At 38.9% G+C, this 15,047-nt stretch overlaps 1 protein-coding gene and 1 pseudogene across 1 annotated transcript in view; both read right to left on the reverse strand.

Moving 5' to 3' along the window:
* Positions 1–557: 557 nt before the first annotated feature.
* Positions 558–7,080, reverse strand: LOC128604712 (piwi-like protein 1; annotated as a pseudogene).
* A 2,925-nt stretch (positions 7,081–10,005) lies between these two features.
* The window catches only part of LOC128604704 (E3 ubiquitin-protein ligase UBR2-like), a 134,347-nt gene continuing 129,305 nt past the window's right edge, over positions 10,006–15,047 (reverse strand). The window contains exons 18-21 of the mRNA XM_053619821.1: positions 12,134–12,180; positions 11,879–11,943; positions 10,854–10,982; positions 10,006–10,730 (exon numbers count right to left, since the gene is read on the reverse strand). Coding sequence (XP_053475796.1) covers positions 10,887–10,982; positions 11,879–11,943; positions 12,134–12,180 — 208 coding nt within the window. The 3' untranslated portion in view covers positions 10,006–10,730; positions 10,854–10,886. The remainder of the gene's footprint in view (positions 10,731–10,853; positions 10,983–11,878; positions 11,944–12,133; positions 12,181–15,047) is intronic.

Genomic DNA, 15,047 nt, shown 5'->3' on the forward strand with positions numbered 1-15,047 from the left:
AACCCTGCAATTACACGGTTTTAAGCTAAATTAAGCTATTTAGATCGTCAACACTGTACGAAACATTCCCAATAAAATCTTGGACAAATTCTGTAACAAATTCATGCGTGTTCTCCGTTTTTGATCACACGATGCGGATTCTCTAATGATAGACGTGCGATTAAAGAAAATGACCACATCCTCGATCCTTACATCATCAATCAGCATGATCTGGGGTTGTGTAGAAAGCGGGCTTGTATGAACGTGTGTGTGTGGCTTTTACCTGCCAGTTGTAATACATGTGGCAGAGTTTGTAGGCGAGTCTCTGCATGTGGTCTGGTTTGAGGCCACTGCTGTCGTACACCACGTTGTAGTGAGTGGGGGCCACACTCCCGAAGCGCACTTTGTGACTCACGAGGAAGAAGTTGTACCTGACGAATCAAGCCATCAGTGTTTAAAACGCACCGAACGCAACCTGAAGCTGCGATCAGAAAGACGCGTAATCTTCACCCATGGCCTTGGTGGACTGCGTGAACTGAGGCACTTCATAGTCGACTACGCTCAGCAGCACGCCGTCGCCCATGCCGTCTCGGTACACCACGATGCGTGACGGCAAACATTCGTTGTATTTGAAGTAGGCCTTCAGCACAGCTGATGAAAAGAAATCAAAACAAAAAGCGATGTCTTAATGCGCTTCTTAACTGAAGTGACAATTCTAAAATTGCTCGCTTTTTCTCCCACGTTCCGTCAGACTGCAGTGTGAGTATTTCATCCTGAGTGTAAAGTCGGAATCAAAGAGACTGCAGTGTAACGAGGTCATTTATGAGCATGATGTTCCTCCCAGAGTGCATTTCATACCCTGCACACTTTGAAAACCACCTGAGAGAAGGACGGTGCTCTCATGGTTACAGAGCAGTGGCACATAGCATACAGAGCACATAGCATACAGAGCATGGCCCAGACCCTTTATGAGGAAGATGAAGGTGGGGTAGCAGCGAGGAAAACAACGTTCAGAGGATTCAAGACTAAAAAATTGTGATTCTGTCCTTCAACCGGAAGGAAATGGAAATACAGAGAACAGTGTGTGCGATTAAGAGAACCAGCTCAGGCCTGAGTAAAGAATCCTGAGATGCAGGAAGTAGTGTTAAAAGTCTCTGAAATTTCCCACCACTGAGCTGAAAAACTCTTGTTGGATTCATAATCTTTACTGATCGTTTGTAGTGGTAACAATATGCAGATATACGAGGGATTAAAAAATATCAACAAATAAAGAAACCATGAGCATGCTGCTATATGCAGAAAGATTATCAATCAACGACAGGATGGTGTAATGTGACGCACCACGAAGCTAAACAGGTCTTCCTGATGCTTTTTATTCCTTATACCTCAGCAATTTGACAATTAAACATTTTAATCATTAAAAGAACGATATTGTACTTTTTCTCTCTCTTAAAGTTACGATAAACCACAAAGGGTAATGCCCTCTCTTCTGAAGACTGGTGGAAAAGTTCAAATCTAAAATCTAGTTCATTAAACACAACCCTTCTTAAAGCTGTTTACAGAGTCCACACAAGTCATGCTTTAAGTACCTGGACATGCCCGGGTTGAGGCTGGCCACCAGTGCACCGATGGATCTGTTTCCTGCGGCACTGTCGTGGTAGCAGTCGATACCAACATCATCAGGTGCTTCAACTGAAAGAGCAGGAGAAGTCACTAAAACAATGTTTTAATAGAATAACATCAGGGTTAGGAGGTGCCACTGTTGATCAGTTACAAGATCAGATATGCTTTTAAGTGATGATTTTGGTTTTAGTTGAAATCCCAATGCCGGATATATTTCAGTTACTTGAAAAACTCCCAGTGCTTGAAGAACAGAACCGTACCGGGATCTCGACGCTCCACGGCTCTCCTTCCATCTTGCAGTTCATCTGCAAGGAGATCTTTGTGGCTATGGTCATGAGGGTCTGAGGTCTGCTGAGGGTGTGAGCCACCACACACTGGCTTGGAGTGGGACAGTCCACACACAGGTACTTCTTCATGCAATCGTATTTATCCTTACGGTTGGTTGACAGGATCACAACCACCTTACACACATGATTTAAAGTGAGTGCTTCAGAACAAGAAGTAATGGTAATCTGTAGACTGAGGCTGTTAATCTGAAATATTCCTATGCCGTATGCTTAGACCCATAAAAGGATATACTGTGACAAAAATCACATAGAAGCAGTTGCACTGCACTGCGTGTGTCACATCACAAAAGGTGAAACGACTTTAACAAAGAAAATCAAACAGCAATATCCTTAAACGTTCAATTAAAAAAATAAATAAATAAATAAATACAGTTTCATTTGACTTATTTACTAGAAGTGTCATGATACTAGCTTTTATTTTCCTTAATGGAAAGCTTGAGTATCAGCCGATACCCATCCGATATTGTTTTCTTTAAGATCTACAACGCTCATTATTTTAACTGAAGCACTCGTTTACCATTAAACTTTCATACAGAAACCCATACATAAAGTATGAATATAATGAATTCAATCCTAGTGAAAGAACAGTCACGTCTCTTTTACATGCATCAGTTATATGATTTGATTTCTGTTATCTCTGATGGCTGATCCACCGGTTTTTTGCTGCTATCAGGTCCTGGATCAGTGCCATGTAGGGATGCACGATTATGGCCAAAATGATAATCCCGATTATTTAGATTAATACTGAGATCTCGATTATCACGATTATTCAGTGATAACATATTTTTTATTGCACTTTCACATTTATTAAGTTCTCTCATGCCACAATACAACACACAAGTAGGCATGAGAAAACTTGAGCTGGTCAATTATAACAGACTTTAGGAACATAGTGTGAGCCATGACATTAATTTACCTTCTGATAAACTAAATCTAATATTTTCAGTTCATTTTACAGACTGTATGCACAAAACAACCGTTAACCTGTTTACCTTGTAAACAAATACAATAAACCTCAATGTTCAGTGTTTGAAGTCTGCTCCTCTTAAATATATTTAAAGCTACACTATTAGACATTTCCACTGTCATGGTTCTGGGCTGGAGTCAGTTCTCGAACCGCTCTGTGTGTATTGTGTAGATATCTGAATAATCTCATATAGGATGCGATTGGGTGAGTTCATTTACCTGTCAGATGCAAAGCGCTTTAGTTTAATGGTGTTCATTACTGATGCGCCGATCAGGATTTTTACAGATGATACTGATCCAGATACCAATCTTTTTTTATTTAAACTTTAATCAGGAAGTCTGTCATAAACAGTTAAATGTAAGCTCTCTGCTCATGGTCACTGTTAACTGAATTAAAATAATAGCAATGATACTGTTGGTTGATTGATAAATAAACAAACATAAAATATTTATTTTTAGATATCTTAAAAACAATAGAGTCCTAATTAAAAGTAGACTAACACAAAAGTGATCCTTATTAGGAAAAAGGCTAATAGCTTTCAATGAAATAGCGAACTAAGCTTAATGTCAAAGTGATATTAAATGCGACCCATAGTAATTAAACATTATTTCATTTCTCATTTCATTTATATTTAATGAAGTTATTATAATAATATATATCCATCCATCCATCCAACCTGGAGCTTATCCCAGGGAACATCGGGTGCAAGGAGGGGTACACCCTGGACAGTCCATCGCAGGGCACAATCACATACACACTCACACACCCATTCATACACTACGGACACTTTAGACACGCCAATCAGCCTACCATGCATGTCTTTGGACTGGGGGAGGAAACCGGAGTACCCAGAGGAAACCCCCGCAGCACGGGGAGAACATGAAAACTCCACACACACAGGGCCACGGGAATCGAGCCCGACCCTGGTGGTGTGAGGCGAACGTGCTAAACACTAAGCCACCGTGTGCCCTATATATATATATATATATATATATATATATATATATATATATATATATATATATATATTTTTTTTTATTTATTTTTGTATGTATGTGTATATATATATATAAAATGATTTATTTATAACTAAGCACATTTTCTGTCTTAGCATTTTAGTAGTTTTATTTTTGTTTATCAGTTTTAGATCAGTTCCCCAGTACCGTGTCCATGTCTGCTGATAATGTTTTGGGGGATTAAATCAAAACATGGAAACTGGAGTTGACTTTTCTAGTGATATCTGGCAACCGTGAGTTTAAATGAAGTGAATTAGAGTTGGTGAAGGAGAGCGGCAGTGTACTGTATGTTTACAGACGGAACAGTTGCTACTCTTGATTATGATTGGTGAGGAATTTTTTAATAAAGAAGTTTGAATTAAACCCACCTTATAGCGTGTTAATGTCATGATTTCTCCTCACGCAAAGCGCTGGAGCTCGAAGCGAACCTGGCAGCTCGAGGGCTAAAATGCTAACCCCGTTTCCGGGTTTTGGTACTACAAAATGACGTCATCCCTGCGCTGCCCTATGGTGATTGGCTATAAGTGTAGGAAGCGCTTGATTTGACCTGCAGCTGAGTTTTCTATTAGCGGAGGACGAACTTTTAACGTTAATATCGCAGTCGATCATGTTCATTTAATCGTGGGCCGTCAAAATCGTAATCGCGATCGATATTCGATTAATTGTGCAGCACTAGTGCCATCTATATTATTTACCCATAGTAATGTGGGTTTTTTCTTCTACCACCCCTTTATTTTATTTATTTTTAAATCAAAGTCCTTTCAATCATATATTTCATATCACATTCAAGCAGTTATCTAATCAGCCAATCATGTGCCAGCAGCACATTGCATAAAATCATGCAGGTACAGGTCAAGAGCTTCAGTTAATGTGTACATCAGACAACCATGGCATGGTTACTGGTACCAAATGGGCTGGTTTGAGTATTTCAGGAATAAGGCGTTTCCATCCACACACAACTGTTGCTCTCTCAATGTTTTTTGCACCATTCTTAGTAAACTCTACAGACTGTTCTGTGTGAAAAGCCCAGGAGATCAGCAATTTCTGAAATACTCAAACCAGCCCATCTGATACAAACAACCATGCCACGGTAAAGGTCACAGAGGTCACAATTTTCACCCATTGTGATGCTTGACGTGAACAGTAACTTTTTATGCATTGATGTGAACGTTAACTCAAGTTCTTTTTATGCATCGTGCCGCTGCCCCATGATTGAATAACTACATGAATGTGAGGGTGTTTCTAATAAAATGGACAGCGAGTGCATTACTTATTCATTCAAATAATGAATATAACGGTCGTTACATTGCTAGTCACATGTACGGTTTTTCTAAGCAATACAATACATTTTCTATACCTTAACCCCTAAAAAGTACGGATGCTAACCTGAACATTTTCAGCATAGTAAAATACTTTAATATTTGAATCCTAAACAAACTACATGGTCACATTTGATTCTACCCAGTGTGTGAGACCCACCATCTGAACCTGTTTCCCCACTCTCTGCTGCAGAGCTCTCAGCAGAGCCTCCTGTCGATCATCGTACTCCGTCCTGCACACAGAAAAAAAATGAAGTGGGGGAGAATAAAAAGTGTTAATGCTGCAATTAAGACATGATCCTTGCTCAACATGGCTCTGGTTCAAATAAAACACTACGCACAGTAACCACTGCCTTCCGCTATGAATGAAAGAAAAGCTGTCGAGAAGCTCTTCATTTTAGAGCGTGCAGTTCGGAAAACACGTTTATTTGCAGAGACCATTGAAATGTTTGTGCCTAACTGATGGACTGCAGCTGAATACGGTCAATATTAGAGCAAAGTTCTGCACTACCTAATTGACGAGGACCGTTTTAATAATTTGAAATTAACAGTGCTACACACTAGCGTCCCTTTCATGAAGCTCACGGGGAGTGAATTTTAAAAAGAGCCCAGGACGCAGTAATGGCACAGGCTACAATTTCTTTCTAAACATTGGTCAAGTGTGTTGGCTCACATTCCCGGCCTCTGAAGGTGGATGCCCACGGGCACTTTGTTGAGGGTCTGCAGCAGTGAGTGAGCGACGTCAGCGTTACGGCGCGTATGGGACAGCAGCCAGATCTCCAGAGGCATGCTGGTCATCAGAGGAAGACCTCGCATCTCTTTAGACCAATCCGCGTCACATGGGTTGTACTCGTACTGCACACACACACACACACACACACACACACACACACACACACACACAAACTCTACTCAGCAAGAGTGCGACACGTGTCGTGTACAGTTGTGTTCTCTGTGTTCTGTGGTCCCCCTTACTGCTCTCACTCCCTGTAGGATCCTTTCAGCAGGAAGGACTCTTCCAGTCAGATTCAGCAGCTCGTTCTCAAAGCTTAGACCCCATGTGCTGAGTGTAGTCTGAACACTGGCATTCCTGGAAGAGATTCACTGAAAAACTCAGCAGTGTAAATTGGTATAACGTTCATTTCAAACATTTAATCGTACACCTTCAGATCAAAAGGCTTTTAAGATCATGAAAAACATTTCAGTCGGGTGTCCACAAACTTTTGATCGGTAGTGTATATCTATCATTAAACTTAAGAATGATATAATCAGAAAAACCATCACGCTATATGTTCAGCCTCGTGTTGCCCGGGATAGTCTCTGTAAAGTAAATACACATCCCTTATATGCATGCTACAAATGTTTCTTTTGTAAAATTTGTCTCTGGCTTGCACGTTAAGGATAAATTTCTAAATGTAAAGAATGTATAAGTTTCTGTAAAGCTGCTCTGTGACATCGTACGCTGTTAAACGCGCTATACAGACAAAAGCAGAATTGAATTAATAATGCAGTCGCTTTTATCCAGTACCTGCTCATGTTGTTGATGAATCTGTTGAGGCGGTTCTCCCACTGTTCTGGGGTCAGTCTGGTGTGAGTGGAAAGGTCCTTCATGATGTTAAAGTCATGCGCATCTTATCAGTCAGACCTGAGCAAGTTACAACAATTAGTGCGATAAGAAGCAGACAATGATTAAGCGCTGTGTTTCTCCCGCTCTGTGAGGGAGACCTGTGAGTTAGCAGAACTCCGGGATGAGTAAGACAGGTCCTGGTGGAGGAGCTGCTGCAGGACCCAACCTCCTAACGTGACTGACCAGCAGAAACTGGTTCCTATCAGTGATCTGCAGATCGTATTCCTAAAAAATATATATTATATCTCACACAGAAATTAAGACGGGAACAAAGTCAGCAGTGAAATGAGGCTCCTTTAATACTGTTTAAAAAGCATCTCAGGGAAATTCCTCAAGATATCAAGTGAGAAATGCCAAGAATACATTTCTGGAAAAAGGGCGTCTACTTTGAAGATCCCAAAAATTAAAAATTAATTTTTTTTGAGGGGTGAATAAAGAATGAATGTGTCTAAACGTTTGACGGTAGTGTATGTTTCCATTGCAAGTGCTATAGTATAGGTGTGCTGGGTTATATCTTATATAGGTCTATTAGGTTATACGCGTGTCTATATGCAGTGGTTGTAAGTAAATATACAAGAACTGTGGCTAAATATCTAGTATATAGTTATTTATCTCTTTATTTTTCCTTTATTTACGTAGTATTGTTTTTGTATTTTTTGTTTTTTTTTCCGCATTTTATTTGATTTTTTCTGCCAATCGACTGCCCACACTCCAGTCCAGTAGGTGGCCATGTCCACTTATAAAAGTAAATCATGCAGTATTCTCAGACTGGGCAGTTATTGACAGAGTGAATTCATCGTTTTAAATAGAATCAAAAATAACATCGACCTATTTGCTAATCTCATTTCGATTAGCTTGCTCATTAATTACACTGCGCATGCGTGGACTGGACTGCCTCCTCAAAAGCTAGCACCGCTAGCATATTTGTATAATATTAACATTAATATTGAACCAGAGGAGTGAATAAAAAAAGTTATAAAATGTTATTTCTCACTTCTCCTCCTCTTGTTCTTCTTCTCCGTGCGGGTGTGAGTTATCTTTGGTCGGTTCCTCAGTGATTCGGTCATTAGTGAACCGAGCTCCGAGAGTGAACCACTGCGCCGTCACCGCCTGCTTCATACTGATACACCTGAAACACAGGTGTTAACACCGTTAACTACACACATACACACGATACAGAACAGAACGGGTTTGGTTACACAGAACCGAATAAACTCACTTTAGTTTGGGTCCAAACGGGCCAGAACTAACACTAACACTAACAACGCCTTCTGCTCCTCACTTCGACTTCTCGCGCTCGCGGTGACGTCACCAACGTAACGGACGTTGACGTAAATTTGAATCTGTGAGGAGAAAATAAAATAAAATAAACCCAAATATTATTTCATAAAAAGCTTCATTATTCTCTTCTTCTTAAACACGATAGAGGATAATATATACAAATACATAAAAAACAGCTTTATCATTATTTTAATCAAATCCACTTTAAAAGTGCTCCTTTCTAATTACATTTTAATTAAAAATATACTTTATCTTACTCTTGTTCAATTTAATTTTTTAAAATTAATATTTAATTTAATTAATCGATGATTGTAGTCGTGTTGATGTTTCACGTTCTTTGTGCTTTATTATCATAAATATACACTTTGTTTAAACTTTTGAGTTTGGACACAAAATGTAAACATTCCTCATGAATCCAGAACATTCATTTGTTTATTATTTAGAAAGTAATAATTAAACAGGTGAATAAAATGATCAGATTAATCACTTGCAACATTTAGGATATGAATTTCTTGTATTAAGTGAGGTTTTTAATTATACACAGATATAAATAGATTTTATTTATTTGTAGTTTTCATATTTGACTCAGTACATTACACTACATTTATTTCATCAACTATTTATCAATTTTTTATTTTTTAAAAAATATTTATCTGAATGATTCTGTCCAAGATCAATAAAAATCTTCAAATAATCTATCAACACCATCAATACATCTAATCAGTAAATAAAAATCTACATTTATTCAGTTGATCTATTGACTGGTTTATTGAACGTTTTACAGCTTCGGCAGGTAAAGAAGCCGTGGCTTTAATCTGATCTTCTGATTTCTAATGATAATTAAATGACAAAATACAGAATTAAAGAATATCTTTATTTAAATTCAAAATCATGAATAAAATCATTTAAAAATATGGACTACATGTCATTTCTACAAGTGTTCATACAGACAGAAAGACCAGAGATGAAACGGATTTAACAGATACAGGACAATTAGGACAGGGAAAGTGAGAGAACTAGAATGATCATTTATTTATTATTTAAAAAAAAATACAACTGTGTTCAAGATCACAGCAAAAAGACAGTAGAGGAAACAAAGGAAAAAAATATTTCACATTTCCTGCTTAAATTCAACAGTAAAATCACATGAACTGAAGACATCGTGACTTTTTGAAACCGGTCGTTACATTTTTCAGACAAACGGAGCAAGTAGTGATGAAGAAGCTGCCTCAAAAGATCATTTCTGCTCCTCGAAGAGTAAAAAAAACCCATTAAATCCTAAATGTATGAAAAATAAACATCATGTACATTTTATGTCAAATTACAGTGAACCTGACGGAGAGTGAAGCTTACGGGGGCGAAGTGTTCACGCTACAGCAAATTTCACCGGTTGACGCTAAACTCGCTCACTTAGGAGGTGCATTTCTCTGTCCCGGGATATTCCTAGCACCGTGTGTGAAAGCTCCTGAGATGTCCAGCATGGAGACGTGTGTGTATGTTGATGTGTACACAGTACCAATGGTCAGGATGTACTGTTGTGTCAGAGTTTCTCGTTCTCCTGAAAAACACACGTGCGCGCACACACACACACACACACACACACACACACACAGTGGAATTGTAAAGCAAAACATTGGACTATATATCTTAATCACATCTCATAGTCCTTTTATAGAGTCTGAATCAGTTTGACTGATTCATTTCGAGTTGATTCAGAGTCGAATCACTTTCTAGTGAGAATCAAATACTCATCTCAGTCTAGTTCGTTTGGAAGTGTGTGACTCTCACTAGAAAATTATTTGACTTCGAATCGTCTCGAAACATAGCAAACCGATTCAGACTGGACAAATGGACTAATAGAAGGGAAAGAGCAACAGGAAAGAGGACAGCCTTCCTGCTGAAAGCAAACCGGATCAGAACCTTACATTAGATTGTTTTCTATATTTTTATTTTTAAATCAGTTGTGTTGTTTTTCTTCTTTCTGCACTCGATTGAGGAAACACAGCAATGATAAATAAATAAATAAATTTATCTGTCCAGCTTCCTCCTCTTCTTCCCCCAGAATGACGTGTGGGTGACAGATTGACAGATTTAAATAAAAGATGTCTGGGCAAACTGTGACCTCCTCGAGTTAAAAGTGAGCATCCAAGGAAATTTAATGTGCTAACTGCACTACATTCTGCAGTCACACAGCACCAGAAAAAATATGTACATCTACTGTACATGTTAACACACAAAACAAGCTTTTGAGTATTAGTTACACTGTCTTACTGTACAAGGCACCTGCAAATAATAAAGCAAGTAATTAAAAGTTCATCTATCATTTCACTTCCACTAATCAGTCTTTTGACCAGTCTAAAAATAAAAAGACTAAAAAGAAACTCAGACTTAGCAAGAAGAATTAAAGATATGTGGATGATGAAGTCTCAGTTCCACCACAGCTTCAACAGCCCTGGATCTTCTCCTTTAAAGCTTGGAGAAGGGCACGTCTTTCAGACTCTTCTTTTCCAGGGCTGCCTGCGCTGACTTCATAAGATCCTGTGTCTGCAACATGTTCATGTTCCAAGTAGCCTGGAGACGCAGAGGAGAAATCTCAGATTTCGACTGCACTACTTTGTGTTTGTGGCCATACTCTGTGTGCATGGGTCTACCTTGAGGCTAAAAATGCTATTCATGTCTTAAGCAGATTCTTACCATGTAGTCTAGGCTCTCAGTTACACTGTGGTCTCAGGAGTAGAGGAGGTTGATTTTGGTTCCCTGGACAGCGACGGGACTCCGGCCTGCAATCTCACCTGCTATTTCCAGAGCTCCAGCAATCATTGACTATCAGGCAACACACGACTGCAGAGATGAAGAACAGAACACACACTTGCCTTCATTTATACTAAATAATGAAGCTACATGAAAAAAATACACGGTACAACCCAAAGTCACATTCTTCTGTTATCATTCCATATCTTCCATGTGTCAGTCCAGAATTTCACCATTTTGTGATTACAGAAATTAACGCAAAATCAAGAAATTCCACAATATTCAGAGGAGCCTCCACTTTTTCAAAGTTACTGCAGATTTGGGCCAAAACATGTCATGACACATCATCACCACAACAGGCCTTCAGCACAGGTTACTCTACTTCCTGAACAAGTGAGGACCCGGATACAAGTTACGTTCACATTCATGGGACAATTCACATTCACAGTTCCAGTGTAACCGAACTCGACCACCTTCTACAGGTAGTCTCGGGTTCGGTACCGCAGTGCACTTCCCAGTCCACATTACGACGGTCACATTACCAACTTTTCATGCAAACTGCTCTGTTTTGGACTAAACTTCCAGTGTGAAAGCCCACTAGAACAGCTACACTGCAGAATTTTTCTGTCTAAAAATGAACAAATTTCAGGTTTTGGAGTTCTTCTTTGATAAATAACAAGATGGTAATATCATAAAATAGTCCACTTTGTATTAAAACCAGACATCTGATGCTCACTGTGGTTTATTTAATCTTCAACAAACTGCAAATGTAAATAATTGTTCAGTGTGCACCCCCTTGTGGTCAACTCTTTCATAGGGGCTTGTACAAGTCAGAACAATCAGCCCATTCTTATCTTCTCATCACTTACTGTCTCTATATATGATCATATGGACAAAAATAACTTGTTTACAGATCTTGGTGTAAACATGTAAGCAAGCAATGTATGGCAAGTTAATGTTCCTCATACCTTCACCTGAAACCAGGCATCCTGTGTGCACAGACGAATATCACAGACTGTGATTAGATCCACTCCTGTGAAAGAAGAAATCAGATCCACAAAAAAAAAACTGTTAGTAATTCAGTCTCCTGCAGCTAAAAGCCCCAGTAAAAGATAACTCTCTGATGGTTAAAGCTTTGCAGGAAAGTGATACCACAATTCTGGAAAGTTCCATCCATATTGTTTGCTGAGTGTATGAGATGATACTTAACACTCCCAACAGACCTGCTCCCACACACGCCATGCACTGCCACCACCACGGGCTTTGGACACTGCAGACACATCAAACACAAAGTTCAGTTTATATACCACAATGTATTACTCTAATAGGTTATTGATTGTGCAAATATTACATGCATGTAGAACCCCTACATGATTTGTGTTTAATTTATGTAAGGAATAAACATGCGGTTATAGGAAAGTAGTCAATAATCCAATGAAGTGGAGTGACCGTTACCACCCCAAGGTAGAACTGCACATTCTGAAGTGTTTTATTCCCCTTATACCACAGCAAGTTGTCAACAAGTGCATTTCTTTATTAATTAAAGAAGAACATGTCATACACATTAATCTATTTTAAAGGCTGACCGATAGTGGATCTTACAGACGCCGATAACCAAGTCGGGTAGCACCTACTAATAACCGATTACTACTGAATGAAAATATAACACTCAGTGGAAAAGTTAAGTTCACTTTATTACAAAAATAAACAGTACTGACCGTACCATGAAAATGTACTGCACTTTTTCTAATGAAATAAACATATATACACTAATATATATATATATATATATATATATATATATATATATATATATATATATATATATATATATATACACTATGAATAAAAATTAAAGTAAATAAAAAGATGTACAGTATTTCACAAAAAAGTGAGAACACCTCTCACATTTTGTAAATATTTGATTATATCTTTTCATGTGACAACACTGAAGAAATGACACTTTGCTACAATGTAAAGTAGTGAGTGTACAGCTTGTGTAACAGAGTAAATTTGCTGTCCCCTCAAAATAACTCAACACACAGCCATTAATGTCTAAACCGCTGGCAACAAAAGTGAGTACACCCCTAAGTGAAAATGTCATTTTACAGTTCAACAAACTCTCCTCCAGCCCCCCAACGCTGAGCCGCCCACAGAAGACAACGTGGTGTAACCTGTGATACATCTCCCAGCCTGCTCAATGCATACATGCTCTCAGTGGGGGGAGGGGAGGGACATCTGCTTTGTGACCAAGTCAAACTTTCTGTGAATATTTAACCGTTTGTCCTCATTCTCACGAATACGACTGTTTACAATATTATTCATATGAAGTTGGAAACTGTGCAGAGGTTTAATGTGTTTCTAATTGAAAGTACAAACTCTGAGACAAACTATTCATGCATTAGTGCTGCTCCAGCTTTTTAGTGTCCATCACACTTTTGTGTGAAAGCATCGCTGTGTGCACCATTAATCCAGAGTCTGTGATTAGATTATCCACATCATGTTCAAATAAATATTTCTATAGGAAACGCTTTAGAGCGGGGAAGCCTTACTGTGGTCCTGTAAGATTACAGTCCAGTACAGTTTGGGAATTTTCCTGAATCACACCCGATTTAAGTCCTCGGGTCATTAGGTAGGAGTGTTAGATGAGAAATCATCACACTGTGCATGATCACAGGAATTCAGGACCAGAGCCAGGCTCCCCTGATTTATAAATTAATTGTTGATGATCACCTTAAAGTAATTCCCAGTGAAGATTTATCATCTTTTTACAAGCATCCTTTTCTCATTTAAGAAAAATAGAAATTACAGTGATTTGTACATTTGTGCTCTGCATTTCTTTCAGAGCCGTGGGACTGAATTGTTGTGTATATAGGCAGTTTTTTTGGGCTCTGAAATTGAACAGGACTTTTGAGAAGACAGCTGCTCATGGTTTATTTCACTTTTAAAAAGGGACTGTCAATATGAAGTGAGCGTACGTGTATGAAAAGGTGGTTGTGTTGAAGACACCTTGTTGACCAATCTTTGCTAACTTGCTCTGTCTGTGTGTGTGTTTACTGGTACAACAGTGGTAGCAGATTTTCAGAGCCAAGCTTACAGTAACGAAGACGCTCAAGTGTACTTGTTTGGAAGATGTAGAAACTCAAGTCTTACGTGTTAGCACAAACATGTCTTTTTCCTTTATTAGGGAATTTGTGCTTTTGGAGATTTTTGAAAGATATCGTGCTTGTGAAATGTGCTTTGCGTGTTATTCATGTTCAACTGGTTGTATCAGTGTATCTTTATGTACACTTGTAGCAGTGTAGCTACAGTACAATAGATTTCGTTAGCAGTCATATCAATGGTCATATGAAGTGTTTGGGCTTAGATTTGTGTCTTTTTGAATCATTTACACTCTATGGCAACTTTTTACGGTTTTGCTGTATGGGCTGTGTTCCAATTGATCTGTGTTTGATCATTTCCTCCCTTCGCTCAAACATTGTGTTTGAGAAGGCCTTCTTAGTTGAATGGTTGTTTTCCTCAGCTTTGGATTTAGCTGTAGGGCCCAGAGGTTTTTGGAGTTTGAAGAGGAGGCAATAAAAGATTTGGAACACAGCCCTGTTTTCCTTTCCGAGGTTCCCCAGCTTTTTTCCGTCACCCATCACCTCCTAGCCGAGCTCAATTCTGCTGCAGCTTTTTAGCCACAAGCTACTGGTGCTTGACTTCTGAGGCCTTATCCTGTTAAGCGGCCGCACTATGGCAAAAAGGAGAGTTCAGTATGCTGACTGTATGAGCTTCAGTTGAATGTGTACGTGGTCGAACTCTTGGTAGGACAGTCCAGTATATTACAGACAAACACAGACGAAAACATCCACAAGGCTTCTACTAAATATTGTTGAATGTCCGCTCGTATGCAACTCTCCAACAATGTCACGTCCTATCGAGAGTTTCAGTCGATGTTTATCATCTAACCCAGTGGGATTTTTTTACACTGGTGTAATTTTCTTGACCACTTTAATGCAGCATCTCTGTTGTTACTTTTGTCAAAAATGTAGAACACCAAAGACAAGGCAATGACGACGTGATCTCGTCCCTTCGTGTGTTTTTGCCTCAGATTCTGGCGACTGTTCAGACTCGGTTTGTAGCGAAATTTCAAAT

Source organism: Ictalurus furcatus, unplaced genomic scaffold, assembly GCF_023375685.1.
Source record: "Ictalurus furcatus strain D&B unplaced genomic scaffold, Billie_1.0 scf2, whole genome shotgun sequence".
Classification (NCBI taxonomy): domain Eukaryota; kingdom Metazoa; phylum Chordata; class Actinopteri; order Siluriformes; family Ictaluridae; genus Ictalurus; species Ictalurus furcatus.